This window comes from Mustelus asterias, chromosome 5 (assembly GCF_964213995.1).
Source record: "Mustelus asterias chromosome 5, sMusAst1.hap1.1, whole genome shotgun sequence".
In the NCBI taxonomy this organism is placed as follows: domain Eukaryota; kingdom Metazoa; phylum Chordata; class Chondrichthyes; order Carcharhiniformes; family Triakidae; genus Mustelus; species Mustelus asterias.
This window is the reverse complement of record NC_135805.1, coordinates 110,568,597-110,594,761: the sequence shown is the minus strand read 5'-3', so window position 1 is coordinate 110,594,761 and position 26,165 is coordinate 110,568,597. Positions and strand designations below refer to the sequence as shown.

Genomic DNA, 26,165 nt, shown 5'->3' with positions numbered 1-26,165 from the left:
GTAGAATCTACAAGCCTCCTGGGCTTGTAGAATCTCACTAGCTGTTCTGTCTGGAGACAATACACATCTCTTTAACCTGTGTTGAATGCTCCCTCCACCCACATTGCCTGTACCTTTAAGACCTGGCTGGCTGTAGAGATTTGCATTCTAATTAGTATTCTGTAACTTGATTTCTGTGTCTGTGCACTGTTTGAGAACAGAGACCACTCCATCTGACGAAGGAGCTGTGCTCCGAAAGCTTATGGTAGTTCTTTCGATACCAATCAAGTAAACAAACTCAAATTAACTTAGGGACAAAGTAAAAGGGGCAGCTCCCCAAAAGGAAGGGGGGAACAGCCCGAACCAAAAACAAAGTCGAAAGGAAACTTAAAACATCAAACCAAAAGGTGATTATCGGGGTCGATAATACACCCCAGCCCCTGCGGCGCCCAGCGGTCGCGGAAGGCATCAACCGCGCCCGTGGACCGAAAGCTTATGGTATTTGCTACCAAATAAACCTGTTGAACTTTAACCTGGTGTTGTGAGACTTCTTACGGTTTCTATGGTGACAGTGGAACCCGCCGACGGATCCCAGCATCCATCACTCCGGGAGGGGGCGGGGCTTAGCCTTAAAGGCGAAATCTCGCGATAATTCCCCCCTTTCCTCGGCCGCTCTTTCCTCAGGTCGGTGCTGCTTTCCCGGGGCTCCGCGCACTTGTCTCCATTTACCCTGCAAATCCGCTCCATATGGACGGACGAGCGGCGGGTAGCGGGCGCTGGGGGTGAGATGTCTCGGATTCGAGTAGTGGTGCGGCCGGATGGCGGCCGTGAGAGGGGCAATCCGGGAGGGGACATGTCAGCTCGGCGGAGAAGGTGTGGGAGCGGACTGAGTCTGCGCACTACGGCCCGGACTGGAGGTGGGCCACGCGGATGGGGGTCTTGCGCTCCAGGGCTGCGTTCCATTCTGCACGCCCGGCAAAGCTGTGCTGTCGCTGGCCCAGTGTGCAGCCGGGCTCGCGGTCCCGGGCCGCGTTCCAGTCTGCAGCCGGGCTCGCGGTCCCGGGCCGCGTTCCATTCTGCATGGCCCAGATCGAAGCGCCTGTCGTTCTCTAATGTTGAAGCTGTCCCTGGCACATCCGCTGCCAGTGCGCGGAGTTTCTTCTTGTCCAGCGCATAGTTTTAAAACAGTGCCTAATGGCTAACTTTCTCTCTCAATTCAGAGACTGGCCATGTTCAGCAGCAGCGCCAAAATCGTAAAGCCTAATGGCGAAAAGCCGGACGAATTCGAGTCTGGCATTTCCCAGGTAAGTCAGTTCCGTTTGCAAGATCTCTGCTTAAGTGTTCTGGCGCATACGAAAGTGAAATTTCTAGTTTAAGTACTCAGCCTTGTATTGGACATGTGCTCGGAGCATAGGGCCATAACAGCACTTGAGGCTATCCGGCCCATAACTAGAGCGATCCAGTCAGGCCTATTGCCACGCTCAATCCCCAAAACTCAGTAATTGCGCACCCAGATATCTCTCCTTAAAAATAGGTCAACCACACTGATCAGTGAGTTCCAAATCATCATGACGTGTTTTAAAAATGTTCCTCCGCGTCGTGCATTTTTTTTTCATGCTCCTAAGTAACTTTACCGGAGGCAGTTCATGTCCAAAAGCAGCAAGACCTGGGTAAAAGCCAGTCTTGGGTTGACCAGTGGCAAGTAGCCTTTGTGCAGTGCAGTGTCATCCAATGACCAGCTCCAATAAGACTGAATCCCGCTATCACCACATGACATGATGTGGAGACGCTGGCATTGGACTGGGTGTTGGGCACAGTAAGAAGTCTCTCAACACCAGATTAAAGTCCAACTATTTTATTTGGAATCAAAGGCTTTCGGAGCGCTGTTTCTTCATCAGGTGAGTGGAGCAGTGCTCCGAAAGCTCGTGATTACAAATAAACTTGTTGGACTTTAACCTGGTGTTGTGAGACTTCTTATTATGCCCACCACATGACATGACATTCAATGGTGTTGGCATCGCTGAATCTCCACTATCAACATCATGGAGGTTATGACTGACCAGAAACTTTAGTGGATTTGCCATATAAATGTTGTGGCTACAAGAACAGGCCAGAGGCTAGGAATTCTGCAGCAAGTAACTTGCTTCCTGACACCGCCCCCCCCCAAGACTGTCCACCAGCATTTTCTTTCATGCATGGGTGTGGGTGTTGCCGGCTGGGCAGGCATTTATTGCCCACCTGTAATTACTCTTAAGTTGGTGGCTTGCTGGGCCACTTCAGAAGCCATCACTGGGGATCTGGAGTCACACGTAGGGAGGGCAAAGATGGCCAATTTCAATCTTGAAGGATAATGAACCAGATAGATTTTTATGACCATTAACAATCATTTCTTACAAGGCACAAGTTAGAAGTGATGGAATACTCCATTTGCCTGGATGAGTGCAGCTCCAACAACACTTGAAACTCTGCACCATCTAAGATAAAGCAGCCCACTTGATTGGCACCTCTTCCACAAGCATTCATTCCCCCCCAGTACCGATGCACAGTGACAGCAGTGTGTACCACCTACAAGCTGCACTGCAGAATCTCACCAAGGCAGCACCTTAAAGTCCATGACCATGAACTACCATCTCCAAGAACAAGAGCAGAAGTGTAAGGGAACACCTCCCCTCACCCCCCCCCCCCCCCCCCCTTTTAGATATTCTCCTTCAAATCACTTGCCATCCTGACTTGAAAATATAGTGTTGTAGCTTCACTGTTGCTGGGCTGTGATCCTGCAACCTTTTAGTAACAGCACTGTGGGTGTACATGCACCATGTGGACTGCAGCATTTTGAGAGCACCTCACCACCACCTTCCCAAGGGCAATTAGGGGTGGACAATCAATGCTGGGCTACCGGTGATGTCCACGTATCATAAATAAATTAACAAAATGTGCATATTTTGTTTTTGCTACTTTGTCAATCTTGTATACCTACCAAAATCTCTCCTCCGTCTTTGCTCCATGTAGTCTGTCCTCAAGGCTATGATTTTTAAGACTTTTATTTCTCTTTTGGAATTGCATGATGTAGGTTATTGGTTGATTGTTAACTGCTTCAACTTGTATTATAGGCTCTTCTGGAGTTAGAAATGAACTCTGACCTGAAGGCTCAGTTGCGGGAGCTGAACATTACAGCTGCTAAGGTGGGTTTTCTAAGATTGTTTTGACATCTATTTCTTGTGCTGGGTGAGGAGAGAACAGAATATTTTAATAAGTTCATGCCCTAGGCCCAGCCATCTTCAGCTGCCTCATCAATGACCTGCCTTCCAGTAGAACGTCCAAAATGGGGATGTTCTCTGATAATTGCACAAATTCAGCACCATTTGCGATAAGGTTGAAGATATTGAAGCAGTCCATATCCAAATGCAGCAAGAGGTAGTCTTGGGTTGATGAGTGGCAGGCAATGACCATCAGGAGAGAATCTAACCACCTCCCCATGGCATTACCATAAAATCCTTACAGTGAAATAGGCCATTCAGGTCTGCACTGACTCTCGCATTTACCATGGCCAATCCACCCTAACCTGCACATCTTTGGACTGTGGGAAGAAGCCAGAACACCTGGAGAAAACCCACACAGACACAAGGAGAATGCAAACTGCGCACAGTCACCCAAGGCCAGAATCTAACCTGGGTCCCTGCTGCTGTGAGGCAGCAGTGCTAACCATTCTGCCAAACATCAATCAATCCACCACTACCAACGTCCTAGGGGTTACTATTGACCAAAGTGACATGGAATACCCAGAGCAGGTTAGAGGTTCAGAATTCTGCAGTGAATAGCTCGCCTGACAATCCAAAGCACGTCCACCATCTACAAGGCATTAGTCAGGTGTGTGATGGAATACTGTCGTCTTGCCTGGATGAATGCAGCTCCAACAACACTCAAGAAGCTTGACACTATCCAGGTCAAAGCAGCCTGATTGTTTGGCACTCTCTCCACCACTGACACAATGTGTACCATCACAAGATGCACTGCAGGAACTCTCCAAAAGATCCTTCCAAATCCATGACCCACTGCCAAGGGCAGTATCGTGAAAGACAAGGGCAGCGGGCACATGGGAACAGCACCACCTGGAAGTTCCCCTCCAAGCCTTCACTGTTGCTGGGTCAAAATCCTGGAAACCCCCCACTCTTATCTAAGCACTATGTATGGATGGACCACGGTGGTTCAAGAAAGCAACTTGCCACCATTAGCTCAAGGGCATTTAGTGATGGGCAGTTAATAGCCTCGCCAGCGATGCTATCATTCTATGAATGACTGGGGGGAAAATGCAAATAATTTGAGGCATTTTTTGAAATCCTGAGTCATAGGAAGCCATTCAGTGCATTGTATCTAAGCCACGTTATTAATCACAGCGAGTCAAAGATAATCTCAATAATCATTTTAAAATGTACACTGGTCATTTGCAGACTGAGTTTTCAAAGACATCTTCAAGGCTCTTGCTCTGTATCATTGTGAATTAAATGGGTCTTGTTTGCAAGTAGAATGCTTACTGGCAATCCTTTAGACCCCAGCCCTTATCTTGGAAAAAAGCAGTTTAAAGCAGCATTGTTTAACATCTGACCTCCCCAACACGTCAGGGACATTGGAGACTATTGGTTTTTGCACTGTTAGAACACAGGTTTCTACCATTGTCTAAAAGTATAAACATCTTTCACCTTCCCAGTAAAACAATCTTGTCCTCCTTTAAAAGTTCCAACAATCAAACCACCCAGGCCTGATGTCAGGAAGAAAGGTCACAAGACCTCTTCATTTTGCTTCACGTTAAAGACGTGGTCCCAAAAGATGACAATTTCTTCAATCTCATTTGTAATATCATCTTGTTTCATTTTTAAGAGTAAATCAGCCAGACTGGGTGTTGAAACTATTGCTGCCTGTTCATAGTACATTCGTAACCTAGGATTGTACTTGTGCACAAGAATGCAGCAGTCGAGCTGAATTTGTCCTAGTAGTTGCCTAGTGGTTTGCAGCTGTTTTTTGTTTTCATTCCCTCTTTCCTGAGGATTACACTCCCTCGTGAGGGTATGGTTCTACAATTGTGATTGTCCTTATCTTGCAAATAGCCATTGTCTGGGTTTGGAGTGACTGCTGACTGATCAACAGGACTTGGGTCCAGTGTTTATTATTGTTTTTTCTATTGAGATTTAAATCGTCAAGAGCGAGCTCACTGGACTTTTCAATACTGATGTTGTTGTAATTTTGTTATTGCAGTGGTCAAAACAAAGCTGAGGGGCAACTTAATAAGTGTTTAACATTATGAACAGGTTTGATCGCATAGGTACAGAGATTGTTTCCACTTGTAGGGAAGAAGCTAACGACAGGCCATCAATATTAGATAGTCACCAAGGAATCCAATAGGGGATTAAGATAACCAGACTTCTTCACCCCAAGAGTTGTAAGAATGTGGAATTTTGAAGCAAACAGTAAAGATATGTTCAAGTGGAAACCAGACAAGCACATGAGGGAGAAGGGAGTAGATGGTTATTACAGTTGATTTAGATGAGAGAGGATGTAAGGAGTCTTGAATAGAGCATAAGCACCTCCATGGACTGTTGCTTGGGCCGAGTGGCCTGTGTCTGTACCATATTAGGCAGTTCAAGTTTCTGTCATCAGGTATTCTGGTGCATTTGGTGAGATTTCCCCCCTTTCTGGAACACTATCCCAAGCATCTTCTGACAAACATGAGAAACTATCCGACGACAAATTAGCAAGAGATTGAGACAATTCGATTCCCATCTCTACCATACCAGAAATTAAATGGGGGATCTTCCACCTGAGGTATTGTTGAAATGTAGCAAGTTGGCTTGCTGGACCAAAGGCAGCGTGCAACTGCTGTTCAAATAGAATTCTGACTTTTACAAAGGGTTCCAGCATCAAACTGGTGCAGGAATACTTTGCAGCAAACATCTTGTTTTATATCCTGGTTACTATATTAATAGTTTGCTTTGTTGGGCCTGTGGATATAGTGGTTATCTTGATCGAGTCCTCAAATGGTTTCTGTTCTTAGCTTAATAACTTTTCAGCTCTTTTTCATACTGGCCGACATGAATCTAGATACTGAGCTTAAATTTGATGTGAATCAATTCTTCCTTATAATTGGAACTGAAAGAGATTTACTCCCTTAACATCACTGGAGACCAGTGGCAGCAAATGGTACAGGTACTTGGTATCCTGACAGCAGTTATTGTGCCTTCATTTTGCAGCAGTCTGATGTTTCAAATGCAGCAGCTGGCACATCACTACACATCACCCACATTGTCTGTACCTTTAAGACCTGGCTGGCTGTAGGATTCGCATTCTAATCAGTATTCTGCAACTTGATTTTGTGTCTCTGTGCACTGTTTGAGAGCACATTTCCACTCCATCTGACGAAGGAGCAGTGCTCCGAAAGCTTATGGTATTTGCTACCAAATAAACCTGTTGGACTTTAACCTGGTGTTGTGAGACTTCTTACTGACATCACTACAAACCAGAGTGGCTACTAGGCCACGAGCTAGCCACTGACCATATGGCTGGGTGCATGTGAATGTGCAGCATGCATACTGCAAAAGCCATGATGTTACACAAAGTATGATACAGCGTTCCATTGACTTGGTTAAAAGGTGCTTCTGCTGTTTGGAGGTAGCACCTGTCAGAGCAGATGACAAGATTTGTGGTCATTGACTGTATGCTGCAGAGCTTTGTCATCATGAGCAGATGACCCTTGCAACCAGCTATATGGCGAGCAGGCCGAGGAAAGGAGGAGGGAAATCTGTTTTTGTTAGAACCCAGAGTGATGCGATTCAATTACAGCGCTTAATCCTCCATGCATCCACAGTTCGATGTCTTGCCTCTGTCTTCTCAACATCACATCTGCTTGGTTGCTGCAAAACAAAAGTGCGCATAAAATAAATATTTCATACAATTTTTATAAATGAAATCTACCTGTAAAGTTAAGTGTGCCTGTGAGCATTATGTAATCTGTTGGATAATGTGGCTGACATGGTTGCGATGTGTGAAAGTTACGCGATGTGGGTATGAGCTTTACAGCAGTGCAAATTAAATGTGTACTAATTGATGGAGATTGGTAGGGGGACAACTTGAGAAATGCCTGAGGCTAATGGTGCAGTTCGCAGGATGTCATTTGGAGATTCATTCACTGACCATTATAGATCATGTGAGGTCATTGACTTACTTTTGGCACTGTATCTGAGCCCTTGCCTTTGATCAGCATTTTTAAATGTTGATTCCCTTTTAAACGGCAGGCTAGCTTTAACTGGTGCCAGCCTCTTATTCACTAGCTGGACATTGAAACCATGAAGTGACTGGTGTTGCAATCCATAAGCATTGTGATCCCCATACCCGTTTGTTTATTGGATTTGGTTCCAGACTGATTTAGACTGTTGCTGTGAAATTTTTGGACATGCCAAAGTTAGTTAATCTTTGTGAAATGGCTGGGGATGCTTCACTATATTTAAAGGTGCCTTGTATTATCTGTTGAATTGAAAGAATGAGCGTTGTATAATTTGACAAATTTCCAATCTTTTTTCAAAATGTGCACAGTTCTAGGGGAAATCGATGTTCTCCTTTAAGGGGCTGTGGGTGCTGTCAGTTTGTTCTTTGGATTTTACTGTATTCAGTTTAAAATTTTGAGTAGATAATTTTTTTAATGGCTGTCTTGTTAATAGGAAATTGAAGTTGGCAGTGGCAGAAAAGCAATCATTATCTTTGTGCCAGTACCCCAACTGAAGTCTTTTCAGAAGATCCAGGTGCGGCTTGTGCGAGAACTTGAAAAGAAATTCAGTGGTAAACACGTTGTCTTCATCGCACAGGTAAAATCAAATTTTGGAATTTGCTGTGAAATTTGGCCTCGAGTTCCATCTTGGCTGCATGAACTTATTAAAATAAATGCCTTTTTTTCTACAGAGGAGAATTTTGCCCAAACCAACCAGAAAAAGTAGAAACAAGAACAAGCAGAAGCGTCCCAGAAGGTAAATATCCCTTTATAACTAAATGTTTGTACATGCAGTAAAATGTACTGCAGAAATGATTTGGCACACCATTTGGTTTCATATTACAGATTGCTGGGGAAAGTTACCAGGAACAGCAGTAGACCACAGGTGTAGCCTGTTTCCCAAAAGATGTGTGGTATAGATGGATATAGTAGGATAAGTTAGATTAGGGCATTGCATTGACTTGCTAAGACTGCTGGATGCATATTTGGTTCATAGAACACATTGATATAGATTGAAACTATGTACCTACAGAACATTGTATAAATTCAGAGATTTAGTTTAGAAGCCATGATTTGACTTGCGAAGAAAATAGGATTAATTGGGCAGCTTGCTCGACAGTCACTACAAACACAATGGGTTAAACAAGACAAAACAAGTGTGATGTTTAATGAGTTTAATTATAGTTGCAGGGGAAGAATATCTCGGATAAATTGTAAAGAATAATACAAGTCTTGATGATTTGGAGTGTTTTAAAAAAGTAGCCAAAAGCTACCAAAAGTTGACTGGGGGGTGGGGGAGAAAAGAAAGCAGAGGAGTCAAGGATACAAAAGCAGATTGCAATAGCTTTTACAAGTTTATTTTTTTTTAAAGTAGCTAAAGTAAACATTTTTCTCTTAGAAAAGGCAGGCAAGTGAGGTTATTTTGGGTAATGGCAGAGACAGAACAAGTTGTGTGTTGTCTTCACAGTAGAAGGCATATGTTATCAGAGTTGGAGGGTCTTTAGTCTTGAGGGACTAAAATCCAACCAATCCCCAGCATTTGATGGCCTACATCTTTGGGATCTAAGAGCAGACTGCAGCGATAATGGGATTCTCTGGCTATGATTTTTCAATAGAAACCCCAGATTCTGCAACAGTCCGAGCAGATTGGAAGTTAGCAAATGTGATATGGCTCTTTAAGAATGGAGACAGAATGTGAACTGTACATGCCAGTTAGATAGACATCAGTCATCTTTTATGAAGGAAATCTTAATAATGCACTTGGAAAATCACAGTATGGTCAGACAAATTCAACAAGGCTTTATCAAAGTGAATGTGTTTGACAGATTTATTCATTTTGAGGATGCAACTAGTGGGGTAAGTGAAGGGAAGTCAGTAGACATTGTATAATTGGATTTCCGAAAGACATCTGATAAGGTGCCACACTAAAGATTAATAGGCAAGTTATGGGCTCGTTGAAGCAAAGAGTATGAAATAATGGGACATTCTCCAGTTGACAGGCTGTGACTAGTGAAGTGCTGTGAGGATCACTGGGATCTCTGCTATTTTTAGAATCATAGATGCCCTACAGTGCAGGCGGAGGCTATTTGGCCCATTGTGTCTGTGCCAACACTCTGACAGAGCATCCCACATAGGCCCTGTTCCCATGACCCCATGTGTTTACCCTGCTAATCCCCCTAGCCTACACATCTTGGATACTAAAAAGCAATCCACCTAACATGCACAGCTTTGGACTGTGGGAGGAAACTGGAGCACCCGGAGGAAACCCACGCAGACACGGGAAGAATTTTAATGACTTGGACACAGGCTAATATCCTATAAGTTTGATACCAAGCTAGGTGAAAATGTTGAGGAGGATGCAGACTTGCTATAATGATGCAGTGAGTGAGGGATAAAATGGCCGATGGCGTTAAATATGATATTCACTTTGGTTGTAAGAATAGAGAAGCCAAATATATTTTAAAAGGCATGAAATTGTAAATGTTGATGCTCGGAGACTTGGGTGTGTTTATACAAGAAACTTGGGGTACAGCAACCAATTAGGAAAGCAAATAGTGTTGGCGTTGTAAGGGGATTGGAGTGCAAGGGAAAAACTAGTCTTTCTGTGATCGTACACAGTGAGACCACATCTGGATTAGTGTGTGTAATTTTTGGTCTCTATATTTAAGGAAGGATCCACTTGCATTGGGGCCAATACAATGAAGGTTCGCTAGTTTAGTCCTTGGGATAAGAGAGGCTGGGTAAATTTTGCCTATACCCCTGTGGTTTATGTGCATGATGGGTGCTCTTGTTGAAAAATGCAAGATAATGAAGGACTTGAGGTAGGGTCAAAGTTTCCCCTGGTTGGGGAATCGAGAACACGGGCACAGTTTCAGTAAGGGGTCAATCATTTAGGGCGGAGTTGAGAAATTTCTTCTTTCAAAGGCTTCCAAATCGTTGGACTTCTCTACCCCAGAGCATTGATAAAGCTTAATCATTTGATTCATTTGAAGCTGAGATGCACATTTTTCGACTGGTTGCGGGTGAAGAGGAGGAAAGAGAAAGGGGTATGGGGATTAGGCAGGACAGGGGTTGAAGTCCATGGTCAGCCAATGATGGTGTTGAATGGCAGTCTCGAGCAACCTCTATTCTTATTCCTATTTCTTAGGTTCCTGAGTGCGAATGGCTATCTGTTAGCTTCCTGCAGCATGTATGCTCCAGAAAATTATGGCCAAACATTTAACTTAATCATGCAAGAGTCCTTTCCAGGCATTGTTCAGTGTTTTGAAGTATTCTTTGCAAACCTTTCAATTGTTTCTCCAGTATTCTGCACTCAGAAAAATACTGGAGACCAAATATTCAATTAGTCTTAAATATCCGAGAGAGTCTTTTGCAGCAGCGATTTCCAAATTTTTGTTTGGGAATCTTGCAAATCTAAAATTCTGTGTCAACAATCCCAAAAAAAGCATTTGGAGGAGGTCTTATTTAACCTGCTGCAAAATGGTTGCATCAATAAAATTCAGAAAATGGAGACTGGAAGGGAGGCTGTGGACCCTCTCTGGTTCAGAAACTCTGTTTAAAGCTGTAGATTTTGGCTATTCGCTGTGCAATTTACCCCCCCCCCCCTCACTGGGAGTGCCCAAGAGATTTAAGATAGATGGTTTCAGTGGGTAATGGGTGCAGAATACTGGAGAAACAATCAGGATTAACTTGATATCAGAGCTTAACTTTAAATTGAATTTTTCATCAGATTTTGTATTTGTAACAAAGTCCAATTTTTCACTTTCAGCCGCACATTGACTGCTGTGCATGATGCTATTCTTGAAGACTTGGTTTTCCCTAGTGAAATTGTGGGCAAAAGAATTCGTGTGAAACTGGATGGTACAAGGCTCATCAAAGTTCATTTGGACAAGGCACAACAGAACAATGTAGAACACAAAGTGAGTTTCACGTAAACCCAGAAATGCAGACGTGTGCTGCTCCAATGCATTTGTACAGTTCGTCACTATTCATTATTTATGAGGGATTGCGTCCAATGATCCTCTGTTCTAATTTAAAGTTGTTTCGGGGAACTGTTTAGTTTCTACAAATATTGGAATCCATGTTTATTGCCACTTGATGCTTAAATTGAAACTTCCTAATGTGGATATCCAAAATCAAATGTATGTACTGTGTACAATTTGAGGCACTTGATGCTCTGTCATTAAACAGCTGATGACTTTTTAATATTGTGCATGAAATTCTAGAGGATTACAAGGAACTGTTGATCAGTTTGGTACTCTGCATGGATTTTTCCTTGGCATTGGTGGCTCCTTGGATGTTAATGTTCAACTTGCAGTATGACAGTTCAGTAGAATTACCTGTTGCCAAAGTTTTAACGTACTGCTGGCAATTGCCATACTATCAACAATTTTTAAAATTCATTTGTGGGATGTTATTAGCAAACCCATTCTTGGGGCCAGATCAGAGTCAACTCCATTGCTCTTAAGAGACTCTTGAATTGCATTGCCATGCATGTAATGTGGCCTGTATAATTCTAGTTTGGCTTCCCTGAAGGACATTGAACCAGATTAGCTTTTGAGAGACCAGACATCATTAATGATGTTAGCGTTGTTTAACTTTTTTTAAAAATCACCAAGTGTTTTGCTGGGTTTTGAATTCCACTGAATTATTAGTCCAGGCCTCTGGGTTACTAGCTCAGTGATGCAGCCACTATGCTATTTAGTAAATTGTCCTCCAAGTAGAGATAAACATTGAAGTTTCTTGTAGTCTGGAATATTATGGGGAAACTACAAATGAGCAGAACTATGACACCTTTATTCACACTCAGGTGGTGAGTTTTGTTAAATGTCTTAAATATTTGGAATCCTGAAAACTTTTATTGAATGCAGTGTTTTTGACTGAATTCCAAAGATTGAAGTCTAAAAATTATGGTGCACAGTGGACTTTTTTTTTCCTCCTCCACGCGCTACCCCTTGGTAACATCGTTTAAAAGTACTTGTTAGTTTCACATGTATGCTGATGTCATTCAGCTCTACATCTCAATTCCTCCATTGTTGCTAAACTGCCAGGCTGTTTACCTGTCGTCCAGTTTTGGATGAATAGACATTTTCTCCAGTTAAATGTTGGGAATACCAAAACCACAATTCCATTTCATAACTGCTGACTCAAATCCAGCTTCTTGGCTACTGAGAGTCTGAAACCAGACTGCTCACAGCCATAGTGTCATGTTAGACCCTGTGATGAGCTACTGACTACCTGTTTGCGGTTTCGGACACTGTTTCCATAACATCGCCTGATTCCATCTCTGCTCATTTGCTGTGGACACCAGCATCTGTACTTTATTAGCTCTGGTCTGACTGTGTATTCCTGGCTCGCATGCTGTATCTATCTCACCTGTGCTTGTGTACATTGGCTCTTGGTAGAGCAACACTTGATTATTTTCAAATTCCTCCGTGGCCGTAACTCTTTCTATCTCTAATCTCCTCCAGCCCCACAAAGCTCACATAATTCTGACCCCACAAGTCTGCCCAATTTTAATTGCTCCACCATTTGCTGTGTCTTAAAGCTACATATGCACTTTGGAAGTCGCTCCCTAAACCTCTGCCTCTTTCCTCCTATCAGATGCTCCTTAAAATCCACCCCTATGAACAAGCTATTGGCTATTTTCCCTAATCTCACTTAACATGATTTGGTGTCAAATCTCGCTTTCTAATGCTTCATGACATTCCTTGAGATTTTCTACTAAAGGCAAGGTGTTGTTTAAATACAAGTAGTTGTTACCTTGGTCTGCCCAGTGGGAAGAATCCCAGTGTCTGGGCCATCTCCGCCTAATGTGTGGAAACACCTCCAACTCTAGTCTGAGCTAGAGAAATCCACATATACAGAGTGACACTTCTCCCTTGTAGGGGCACACTCTACAGGTTGGCTGAGTCAAGGATAGAGTTTGAAGGTGTCCCACAGGTTAGTTATGCTTGAATCTCTCGGGTTGCAAGAAAAGATCAGTGGTTAACTGTTATCTCAGTCCAATGCCCATTAGTGTTTTTGTGTTATTGAACTAGGAAGGAGTTACGGTCTACCCCATCCAGGGTGCTATTAGTAAATTAGGTTGGCTGATATAATCCTCAAGTCCATAGTGCCTTGCTCAGGAATTTGATCGAATACTTGGTTCTGAACTTCTCCCTTTTTAATCCCAGGAGACTTTTGCCATGTTCTTTAAACAGCCCCCACCCCTCCAATCTTGCTCTACTCGGGTCAAGGAGGGTAAACTCTTAAATACATAGCTAACCACCCAACAGGCAGGAGGCATCTGTTTAAATCTGAGTGAAAAGCTACTAGAAATCTCTACCAAGATCAGTAATTCCCTAAAATGCCAAACATACCTTCAGTGCCACCTAACATTAGTAGCTTTGGGTACAGTAGTGCTGTTTTTGTATCCTGAAGCAATTTCCTTCAGCACTAAACTTGCATTTTGTTAACCATTTTAACTAGTTGATTTAGTTATCTGATGTATTTTTTTCTTTCTAGGTGGATACATTTTCTGCTGTCTACAAGAAACTAACTGGCAAAGATGTTGTATATGAATTCCCAGAGTTCCAACTGTAAATTGTTCAGAATGGCTTAAATAAAAAAAGTGGTCATATTTGCCTTTGTAATTTTTTTTAAGGTTGTGAAGATGTTTGGTTCCTCTTGTTAATTGAATTGATCTCTGTTCATTCTGGTTAGAAGAGGAACATTTCAGTGTTCATCTGATGCGGAGATGGTACTAAACAAAAACATAGTGACTGTGGCTCATGCAGTTAAGTTACTGGTTAATTTTGAACCCTGGGCAGTTGTTGGTGGGGTTTCGGTGATAATGCCGTTGAATATCAGGGCAAGTGTTAGTTTCTCTTGTTGGAGATGGTTGTTGCCTGCTGCTTGTGCAGCATGGGTGTTTCTCACCACTTCTCAGCCCAAGGCTGGATTTCGAAAGTAAGACCTTCAGTGTGGAGCTGAGTCTTTGTGAGATTGCAGATTTCAAAACCTCTTTTATATAAAGGACAGTTGCAAAATGAGCAAGGTATGAAAACTCTGCACTCTTGTCAGACCTAATGAACGTAGCTACTGTCTTTTTTGTTTAATCCCAAACAGGATGCTATTTACTAAGAAACATCGTATTGGACTTGGGAGCAATAATATTCCATTCGGCCCCTTGAGCCGACTCTGCCATTTAAATAAGGTCATGGCTGATTTGATAGTAATCTCAAATCTGCATCCCGCCTACCTCTAATAACGTATCAAGCCCTTGCTTATCAATATCCAACTCTGCTTTTAAAATATTCTGGCTTAGAAACACTCTGCTTTCACTGCTTTCTCAGTTCCAGAGATTCTCAATCCTCTGAGAAAATTAAATCGGTGACCCCTTATTCTTCAGTGACCTCTAGTTCTAGATTCTCTGAGGAAGCATCCTTTGTACACCCACGCTATCCAGGCCCCTCAGGATCTTTAAGTTTCAATCAAGTCTTCTCTTGCTCTTCTAAAGTCCAACAGATACAAGCCAAGCCTGTCCAACAAATCCTCATAAAGGCAACCCACCCATTCCAGGAATTAGTCAGGTAAACTTCTGAATTTCTTACAACACATCTTTATCCTTAAATATGGAGACCAATACTCCAGTTGTCTCTCGAGTACTCTATATAACTGAAGCATAATCTCCTTAATTATGTATTCCATTCCCCTCACAATAAATGGAAACATTCTATTATCATTCCAGATTACTTGCTGTACCTTCATACCGCACCTTCTATATTTTTATGCGGCTAGATATAGCACTTGAGGTGAATGGGATCAAAGGTTATGGGGAGAAAGCAGGTTTAGGCTATTGAGTTGGATGATCAGCCATGACTGATGAATGACGGAGCAGGCTCAAAGGGCCAAATGGCGGCCTCCTGCTCCTGTTTTCTCCTATATTGGCCTTTAGTGATTTATGCACTACGGCAATGCTGCTTTTTCCCCTTCCTGTCAAAATGGATAACTGTATCTTTTTGTGGTCTCCTTATGCCCTCTTCACAACTTCGTTTCCCACCTATATTTGTCATCAGCAAATTTGGCATCCATCTCTTCATCCAGGTCATTTATATAAATTGTAAACAGTTAACTGTTTCTCTCTTTGGATGCTGCCGGACCTATTGTGTTTTTTCCAGCTTTTTCTGCTTTTATTTTGGATCTCCAGCAACCACATATTTTTCTTTATTTTGATGCTGGTGTCTAGTCCGGTGATGTTTCTGCATTGGCCTTCGCTCTCAATTCCTAGATTCTAAGGGACAAGTGTTTTGTTGTTGGTACTAATGCAGACAGCACAAAGCTTCTCCAATTCCATGTGGGCACCTTCTGGTAGGTGGTTGTATCAAAGCATTTGGCAACTCTTTTAACTAAGAGTTGATTAATTTTGCTTTAGTCTTGTGAAAGTTGACTTTTGTATAATTTCTTTAGGTGTTGGAACTTAATTGTTCACATTTGAGTGGCCATTCTTCCTAATGAGGAGCAGGATTTGCCTAACAGCCCCTTGAACCTGCTCCATAATTTAATAAGATCATGGCTGATCTGATAGTAACCTCAAACTGCACCCAGCCTGTCACTCATTGCTCATCAATAACCTATCTATTTCTGCCTTAATATGCAAAGACTACTTCCACCAGGAAGAGTTACAAAGATCATAGAATCTCCAGTGAAGGAGGCGGCCATTTGGCCCATCTAGTCCATACCGACCCCTGACAGCATCTTACCCAGGTCTTATCTCTGTAACCCCATATATTTACCACACTAATTGTCTTCACCTATACATCTTGGGACACTAAAGGGCAATTTATCATTGCCAATCCACCTAACCCGCACATCTTTGGACTGTGGCAGGAAACCGGAGTACCTGGAGCAAACCCACACAGACATAGGGAGAACGTGCAAACTCCACATGGGCAGTGACCCAAGGCCAGAATTGAACCTGGGTCCCTGGTGTTGAGGCAGCAATGCTAACCACCGTGCCACCCCAAAGATATGTAACCCTTCAAGAAAGATATTTGGTCTCCATTTCAAATGCATGACCCCTTTTTAAACAAATGACCCCTAGTTCTAGATTCTCGCTGAAAAGGAAACATCCTCTCCATATCCACCTTGTCAAGACCCCTCAGGATTTTAAATATTTCAATCCAGTCTTCTAAACTCCAGCAGATACAAGCCTAGCCTGTCCAACCTTTCCTGATAAGACAACCCCACCCCATTCCAGATATTGATCTGGTAACCTTCTCTAACCTGCTTTCAACACATTTATGTTCTTAAATAAGGTGAACAATATTGTACTCTGATCCAAATGTGGTCTCACTGGTGCCCTGTACAGCCTAATCATAACCTCCCTACTATTATATTGAATTCCCTTTGCAATGAATTATAACATTAGCTTTCCTAATTACTTGTACTTGCATACTAGCTTATGATTCATGCACTAGGATACCAAGATCCCTCTGCACCGCAAGAGACCTGCAATCTCTTACCATTTAGGTCATATGCTTCCATTGTGTAGTTTATATGTTTGGGGAGAGATCGGGTTTGGTTCAACTGAACTGTTAGAAACTTAATGAAAATAGATGATGCTTATTTAGATAGGGTTCAGAACTCTTCAAATTGATCTGTGACCTTAGGACATGATTGTTATGTTGGAGTGCAGTATGAATCACTGAGTCGCAGTTCTGTTTGCTGTATTGCGTTGTGCCTCTGTTCTCACAATACCACCTTCCACACCAGTACTTTTTCCTTTCTGGATCCACTTTTGCTGTGGGGCTCTTGATCCTGCATTTTTAAACTTGCTCCTTCCCAGAACCACAATAAGGTTCCCTGTCCTCTGTCCATCCCTGTAAGAAGTCTCACAACACGAGGTTAAAGTCCAACAGGTTTACTTGGTAGCAAATACCATCATGGTATTTGCTACCAAATAAACCTGTTGGACTTTAACCTGGTGTCGTGAGACTTCTTACTGTGTTCACCCCAGTCCAACGCCGGCATCTCTACATTCTGTCCATCCCACCAGCCTCCACATTCAACAGTTTAGCCTCTGCCATCTCTAACTTGATGACGTTACTGAACCCATCTCCCTCTGCCAGTCAGTTTCAGCCTTCCAAAGGGGTTATTTGCTCAACACCCTACCCTGCTCTTACTGTGTGGGATGTAATATCTGCCCTTTCATCTCTATTGTCACTGCCCAGAGCCTCAGAGACCCCCTAATGAAATATATCACTGCCCACAGTTTGGTTTCTGCTATAGTGGGGACACCAAACTATGGGTGCTAGCTTTGCTGAACACCTCTGTTCGGTTTACAATGAGACCTTGAGCTTCCAGTCACTCATCACTAACTCTTTCCACCACCTCTTCTTCTCCTCCTCCTCTTCCCCGTCCCCGCCCCCCCCCACACACACATACACACACACACACACCTTGACCTATTCCATTTAAAGTTTGATGAACAGTATCTTGACTTCAAAACTTTGGATTAGGCACCTTCCAACCCTCACACTTAAAGTTCAATAATTTTCTTGGACAGCAAGTGCTAATAATTCTGTTATAGCCATCTACACCTCTAGATCTGCTTTTCGCTCTGGCAGGCAAGGGTGGTATTGTTTGCTGAAGAAACCTGGAAAACGCCAAACTCTCCAACACCACCTCCCAATGGCCCACAGCACCACATCTATCAAGGAGTCGTTTCCTTGTGGCTGACCTTTCTGCCGATCTTCCTGTTTTTCCTAACTCCCCTGCTTCTAATCTCTCTCCTCAAACCCACACTTTTGCTTCTAGCCCAAGTTCTATTGTTTCAGCCTGTTCTTCCCCAAAGGACTTACTTTTCTCCCCTTGTCTTTAATTTACAACTGCAGCTCTTCCTATACGCTGCTGCCCTAACTTTTTTGTGTTTCTTTTTACTATGGTCATTTAGCCCCTCTGCACCTCCATCAAAGGACAGCACGGAGGCTCAGTGGTTAGCACTGCTGCCTCACAGTGCCAGGGACCTGGGTTCAATCCCCGTCTTGGGTCACTCTGTGTGGAGTCTGCACATTCTCCCCGTGTCTGTGTGGGTTTCCTCCGGTATCCTCCCACAGTCCGAAAGACGTGCTGGTTAGGTGCATTAGTCATGCTAAATTCTCTGTGTACCTGAATAGGCGCCAGAGTGTGGTAACTGGAAGATTTTCACAGTAACTTCATTGCAGTGTTAATGTAAGCCTACTTGTGACAATAATACTTAAACTTTAAACTCTGAACAGCTTGTTGACTCTCTGCTTCTTAGTTGCCAGTCCCCATCTACCACAGCCCTCTTCCTCCTCTTCAATTGAACAACCTCTCCTTTAAACCATTACCTTACTTCAAAGAAAAGACATTGCTGTGGGAACTCACTATTTCTGTCTTTTCATGAGTTGCCAGATAGCGTGTTGCCTCCTGGGTGAAGCTCACTTGGGAGCTCAAGGGACAGCATAGCCTGCTTCCCACCCTATTATAGACCTTGCTGTTTTCTCTCCCTCTCCCCTCTTTTTTTTCTAACCATTTTCTGCCCTGTTTAAAACCCATTATTTCTCAACTCCCAATTCTGGCAGGGCAATTAAAGTTTTATGGTTTGAAGTATAGTTTAAAGTTTATTTATTAGTGTCACAAGTAGGCTTACATTAACACTACAGTGAAGTTACTGTGAAAATCCCCTAGTCGCCACACTCCAGTGCCTGTTGGGGTACACAGGGAGAATTTAGCATGGCCAATCCACCTGAGCAGCATGTCTTTCGGACTGTGGGAGGAAACCAGAGCACCCGGAGGAAACCAATGCAGACACGGGGAGAACGTACAGACTCTCCGGGAATCGAACCCTGGCACTGGGGCAACAGCGCTAGCCACTGCGTCGCCCCAATTGACCTCACTTCAGATGCTGTCTGACCTGAGAATTTCCAGCTTCAGCAGTATTTTGCATTTGTCTTGCGTTTTTCTTTCCCTTTTAAAAATGTTTTTCTTTCATCTCAAAAGACGAATGGTTTTTATGTCCAAAGATGTAGATTCACAAAAAGTGATCACTTTGCATAATATGAACCTGAAGATTTGGAAGTTTTTTTTTCTTGGCTCTGTTACTTTGGAAAAATCTCATCAGAATTCCAGGTTTAATTGCTTTCTAAGTTGATGCCAATAGTTGTTTGTGTTGTAGTCTAGCAGGCTGTGTGATAGTGTGCAGCAAAGTGACCCATGAAGACCAAAAGCTTTTACGTGGGCTCCAATAATTTTGCATGATGTAGCAACTTTAACTTAGGAAATATCCCAAGGCACAAGGTAGTCGGCAAGTGTGGCTGCCCAGGTGCTCTTGATATACACTCAAATTAACTGTTTTAGTACATATTTGAAAATGATGCTGTCAGATTGATCCTTGCTATTTTTATTATGATGTGAATGACAATGAACAGGCTGTTTTTACTCCCCATCTAGTGTGTGCCTGGAGTGACTGAGGTTGCAGCTTCCTCTTGAAGGATGTAAGCCAGGATTTTGCGACAATCTGACCTTCCCGTTTTTCAGGCAGCAGCACAAAAATTACCAGGATTTTTTAAAAAATACGTAAATTTCATAACTTTTATCGTGGGATTTGAACTCTAGTTCCTGAGCCCAGTACTATATAGTCACCAACTATAGCCCTTCACTGGCCAGAAGTGCCGACACTCCAAAGTATTAGAAAGTGGGACGGGGGAGAGAAGGGAAAGGATCTGTTTCCTTACTGTACAAATGCAATTAATTGAATCTCAATGTTTGAGAGTAGACTCTCCAGCCAGGCAGTGCTTCATTAGCATTGCTAGTGGTTCATTTTGCTCTCTCCTGATTTTGTGGATTCGGGTTGTTCAGAGTTTGGTAGAGCCCCCAAGCCCTATTGGTATTGCAAGCTCTCCAGAACCTTTCCCCCTTAGCCTTCCACCTCTTACCTTAAATCCAAGCCCCCTGGTTATTGACCCTTCCAGTAGTGAAAAGAGTGCCTTTCTGTCCACCCTATCTATGCCCCTCAATCTTATACACTTCTATCAGGTCCCCTCTAAGTCTTCGCTGCTCTAAGGAAAACAGCGCCAGCTTATCCAATCTTTCCTTCGAGCATGGACCCTCCAGCCCAGGCAGCATCCTGGTAAATCTCCTCTGCACCCTCTCCAATGCAATCACATCCTTCCCATATTATGGTCATGGGCACAATTAAATCAACCGTAATACAGCAGGTGGAGTAAAAATAAATGTTGGAAGTGAAACCTAGTAGCTGCTAAAAGACACAGTATAGGGAGGATGGAATGGTTCAACATTCTAATTCTCTGACGGCTGTCAAAGTATTTGTGCGGAATGAGGTGTTGTCAAAGCGCTCCCAACTTCCCTTTTCATGACACTCCACTGAAAAAGGATTATAAATCACTTAGAAAGGATGCACCCCAATGCTGTGGAGCTAGCAAAAAAAAATCTTCCCGGCATGTTTGGCACAAAATAGGAACAAAAATGTTTCCGAGATTGCTTCAAACTTTAGCTATAAATCTTATTTCTGAATCTTATTTAAATACACAATTATAATCAAGACAGATGAGAATTATTTTCTCCGAGTGTCCTTGGTCTGTGGCATTCTTTCCCCAGAAAGCAGTGGGGGATGCCAGGTGAGTAATCAACTGTGTGCAAATAGACAAATTGCACGAAGCTCTAAATAAGATAGAGACTAAATTTAACTTTAACTGCAAATAATTTGGAATTTCTGACACCAGTTGAAGGTTGGCAAAAAGAAAAATCTGACAGTTCTATGAAAAATTGGTGCTGTATTTAATGAAATCCTGAGCATGGGCTATTTAAAAGGATTGGTCATGGGATGTGAACAATGGTGATGAGGCCACATTTAGTGGCCATTCTTAATTGCCTTGAGACAGTGGTGGTGGGTCTTGGTTTTAAATTATTCAATCCCTGTGATGGCACTCCAGCGATTGTATTTGTTACTCGGGGGAAATTTGAAGTTGATGGTTTTTCTGCTCTTGTGCGCTTTGCTGCGAGATTGCACTTGGGAAGAGGTGCTGTGAACCATGGCTCGGTTGATAGCAATCTCACCAGAGCTGTGGGTTCACTTTCTGCTCCAGGACACATCAAAGCTGGCACTCCGCTGCAGTAGCAAGGTGTGCTGCACTGTCTGAAGTTGTGGTCTTTTGATTGACATTAACCGAGACTCTGGATATAAAAGATCCCATGAAAACTATTTGTAGAAAAGCAGGGAAGGTTTCCCTTGTGCCTCGACCAACATTTGTGCTTTGATCAACATCACAAAAACAGGCTATCCTATAGATCCTGGCATAATAATCATAGAACCCCTACAGTGCAGAAGAAGTCCATTCGACCCATCAAGTCTGCGCTGACTCACAGAATATCCCACCAGCTCCTATCTGCGTAACCCCATGCATTTAATCCCCCTAAATGACACCTACCCATATGTGAACAATATCAAATTATTTGTGGAAGATTGCTTTGTGCAAATTGACTGTCACGTTTTGGTATGTGTAGTGGACATGAAAGCTGCCATAGAATTATGAGTTGGATATTTGCCCCCACCCCCATCATGGTGTATTTTGCAGCGGCAGATGCAGCCTGCCATGGGCCAGCAGTGGGATCTTCCAGTCCAGCTGTCAACGGAGAACTGGTGGGGGGGGGGGGATTGCTGTCGGCGGGAACAGTTAGTAAATTGTGTCTTTCTCTCTTGGTCTTGGCAAACTGCTACAATGCATCTTTGAAAACTGCAGCTGCATTGCACTGCTTGGAGAGGGCATGCAGCATTAAATCAAGCAGCATGAAGACCAATCAAGTCAACGTGTGTCCTGGATAATGTTCAGTTTCTTGGGATTTTGTGCTGTCAGAGACGGCACTGGTTTTGAGGTTTATCAGTTTGATTTATCCATGCGAGTTGTCCATCACATTTCTGACTTGAGCTCTGTGGGTGGTGCAGATTCTGCAGTTAGTGTCGGGAGGGAAGCAGTTCAATGTCGAGTACCCAGCCTCTGCTCTACCCTGGTCCACGCCATGTTTCATGCTTATCTACCTAATGATATTCAGAGTGCCACCTACAATATTTCCCTTCTACACGCCTGCAGTTACCTGAGATGTTCCCCAAAGATCTATCCTTGGCTTCCTCCAATTTCTCATTTAGACGTTGTCATTTTTGAGAAGACATTTTTGAAAAGGAATGTCAAGATAAGGTGCATGTCCCATCGACAAAAATAGGGAGGGGGTAGCTATCTACAACAATAATGGGGAAAAGAAATACTACTTTGTTGATTTCTTTCAGAGACACCTTTGGTAAAAAAGCAAGTGATTTTCCCTCTATGCAAGAGTGCCCTCAGGTGGCCATTCTCAATAATGCATTATCAGTGCCACTTTGCAGACTTGGAGTTTATTTTCTGCATTCTCTGGCTGAGTGTGTAATGGTTTCTCTTTTGTTTCAACAGCTACCATTTTTAGAGCACTGGACCATTGCACTGCCCCTCAAAAATTCCCCGTTTGTTACCACACATTAGCAAAAGCATATGTAAATGAAGTGCTGCATCCCATCTGGTGAGAGGAGTTGCATAACTGAGCCTCCTGAGAATAAAACTGGAGTACAGCAGCAAAGCAAGTGTTGTGATTGGCAGGAGATCAGGCGGGAGACCGCTTTGGCAGACAAAATATCTGCGTTTGTTTGAAGCTGAGAGCAGGAGTTTATGGGCCCCAGGGGAACACTGTAACTGCATGAAAAACTATCTTGTAAATTTTAAACCTTTATTGTACAAAACAAATTTACATGCTTTATCAGGCTTTGTTTCTGGGTTTAACAATAGATTACTACATTTAACAATTCAAAATCAGTGATTCTTGATTCTTATTCACATTGTTGATTTGCTCCCATGATCTTCCTGACGAATCATTTCAGTCTAAGTTGTGCATTTTCAGTCATATGAAAGTAATGCCCGATACTGTCTAGAAATTTATTTCCTTTTGATCCTCTTTCTAGGCAAACACACAAGAATGTTCTCGTCAGTCAAGGTTCTTACTTGTGGCTCCGATCTGGTGACTTTTTGACTGCGTGATGACCTCAGTTCTTTCCCCACTTCTCCTGCATGTTATGATTCATTTTGTTCTAATATGGATATTATAGCCAATGCCAACTGTTGCCATGAAAGTAAAGTTTCCTAATGCAGCCCCTTTGAAGTTCCATCCCTTCTAGCTTTATTGGTTTGAGAAGAGGCCTAACTTCTTCAAAGTTAATTTTCAGCACCTGCTTTTGCTGTGCTAATATATATATATATTAATGGCACGGTGGCTCACTGGTTAGTACTGCTGCCTTACAGTGCCAGGGACCCGGGTTCAATTCCCGGGTTGAGTCGCTGTCTGTATGGAGTCTGCATGTTCTCCCCGTGTCTGTGTGGATTTTCTCTGGATGTTCCGGTTTCCTCCCATTGTCCCAAAGATGTGCTGGTTAGGTGCATTGGCCATGCTAAATTCACCCTCAGTGTACCCGAACAGACACTGGAGTGTGGCAATTAGGGGATTTTCACAGTAACTTCATTGCAGTGTTAATGTAAACCTACTTGTGACACTAGTAAATTAACTAAAAACTTTAAATTTAGTTGTATTTTTTATAAATGTAAAGAAATTACGCAACAAAACTGAAGATGATTAAAATATTAAAAATCCAAATTTGTTTTCCACATTTCAGACCACAAGATACAGTAAAATTCCTGTTATTTGGCATGTTCTGCACATGGATAGTACCGGTTAATCAAGATGTAAGATGAATTCCACCTTTTTCATCCAATCAAAGCTCTTGATATTGTCCAACCAATGAGTGGTTGGGTGATCTTGTGTTAATGAAGGTGTTGAGGTTGGTGGTAGGTGTGGGGAGGTGCATGAATTGAGTGAACGGTGTTGAGGGAACAGTGGGAGGCTGAGACCAGAGTGAGGTCAGGCCCCAACAAAGATAACTACCCAGGCGTTTCACAATTATTCACCATTGAGTGAGATTAGGGGAACGGTGAACTCAAATGAACACTCAGCAACAGGTGTCAATGCCAGCTTCTGAGGATTGAGAGACATCTCCAGTCAAAAGTTAAAGAGACACAGCAATTCCGGTTACTGAAGTGTGCTCGCCGGTGCAATGTGAGCTCACACAAATGCTTTAGGAAGATTTTAAATGGTTTAAAAAACAGGAGGTCGTTCAGCTCATTGTGTCTATGCCGATGCTCTGCCAGAACAATTCCCTTCCCTTTCCCTGTAGCCCAAAATATTCCTCTTCAGCTGCTTCTCCAAGTCCCTTTTGAAAGACACCAGTTAATTGTCTTCCACTCAAGTGGTGCATTCCAGACCCTTCCATCAATGATAACAATTTCTATTCACTTCATCTGACCCCCTTGTGTTTTTAAATACTTCAATCAAGTCTCCTCTCAATCTTCTCTTAATGGACAAGAGGCCCAGCTTCTTCAGCCTATTCACAAAACTTGAAGGCTCTCATCCATGGAACCATTCTCATAAATCTTTGCAACATCTTCTCTAAAGACTTTACATCAGCGCCATGGATGACCCACCGGTAGTAGCCGAAGTCACGAAAGCTGTTAGCCAGCTGTCTAGTGGCAAAGCCCCAGGGGCAGAGGCCATACCCGCAGAGATCTACAAAGCTGTTGGTCCTGTACTTATCGAGAAGCTCCCCGAGTTGTTCCAGCCCTTTTGGAAGCAAGGATCCGTTCCTCAGGAACTTGAAGATGCTTCCATCGTACACCTCTACAAGAGGAAGGGCAATCTGCAAGTATGTGACAACCATCGAGGAATCTCGCTGCTCTCCATCGCAGGCAAAACCCTCGCAAGAGTCCTGCTAAATCGTCTGGTCACTCATTTGGAGCTGGGCCTGCTTCCAGAGTCACAGTGTGGCTTCTGCAAAGGTCGTGGGACTATTGACATGATTTTTGCCGCGCACCAACTTCAGGAGAAGTGTCAGGAGCAGAATCGCGAGCTATACACAATCTTTGTTGACCTCGCGAAAGCCTTCGACACTGTCAGCCGACAAGGCCTGTGGAGGATCATGCCAAAGTTCGGCTGCCCCCCCAAATTCATTCAGATGGTACGCCAGTTCCATGATGGCATGATGGCCAGAGTACTGGACGGCGGAGAATCCTCTGAGGCATTCCCAGTTACCAATGGTGTCAAACAGGGCTGTGTGCTCGCACCCACACTGTTCAGCATGATGTTTACTGTCATGCTGAATGATGCCTTCCAGGACAGTGTTGCTGGAATCAGCCTTAAGTATAGAGTGGATGGGAAGCTCTTCAACCTGAAGAGACATCAAACTATTACCAAAGTGAAGGAGACTGTTCTGAGAGACTTCCTCTTTGCCGATGACTGCGCCCTGTATACTGGCTCAGAGCCAGAGATGCAAGTCGGTATGGACAAATTTTCCACGGCTTGTGACAACTTTGGACTCACCATCAACATTCAAAAGACCGAAGTCTTGCACCACCCTGCTCCTCATGCACCGCACACAGAACCCATAATCACAATCAAAGGGCAGAAACTACAGGCAGTGGACCAGTTCACTTATCTTGGCAGTACCCTCTCCCAAGTAGTGACTATTGATACAGAAGTTAACTGCAGAATAGCAAAGGCAAGTTCTGCTTTCGGTAGACTGCATTCCACTGTATGGGAATGTCGAGGAATCAGCCCAGCAACAAAACTGAAGGTCTACAGCACCGTGGTACTCACTACCCTCCTGTATGCCTGTGAAACGTGGACTGTGTATCGAAGGCATGCAAGACAGCTCAATCATTTCCACATGACTTGTCTTCGCAGAATATTACGCATCAGATGGCAGGACAAAGTACCAGACACTGAAGTTCTCTCTAGAGCAAGTCTACCATCAGTCCACACACTGCTGATGAGAGCACAGGCC

The 26,165-nt window shown here is 43.3% G+C and overlaps 1 protein-coding gene across 2 annotated transcripts; it reads left to right on the top strand.

Moving 5' to 3' along the window:
* The first annotated feature begins 562 nt into the window (after nucleotides 1-562).
* rps7 (ribosomal protein S7) lies at nucleotides 563-13,853 on the top strand. Of its 2 annotated transcripts, none has more exons than XM_078213197.1 (7): nucleotides 563-663; nucleotides 1,200-1,283; nucleotides 3,090-3,161; nucleotides 7,686-7,829; nucleotides 7,924-7,988; nucleotides 11,001-11,151; nucleotides 13,739-13,853. In XM_078213197.1, exons 2-7 carry the CDS (start codon nucleotides 1,209-1,211, stop codon nucleotides 13,814-13,816), a joined length of 585 nt encoding a protein of 194 aa, XP_078069323.1. In that variant the 5' UTR covers nucleotides 563-663; nucleotides 1,200-1,208; the 3' UTR covers nucleotides 13,817-13,853. The 2 variants fall into 2 exon arrangements, with proteins under 2 accessions (XP_078069323.1, XP_078069324.1); XM_078213198.1 differs by having other exon boundaries at nucleotides 663-761.
* Nucleotides 13,854-26,165: the final 12,312 nt, after the last annotated feature.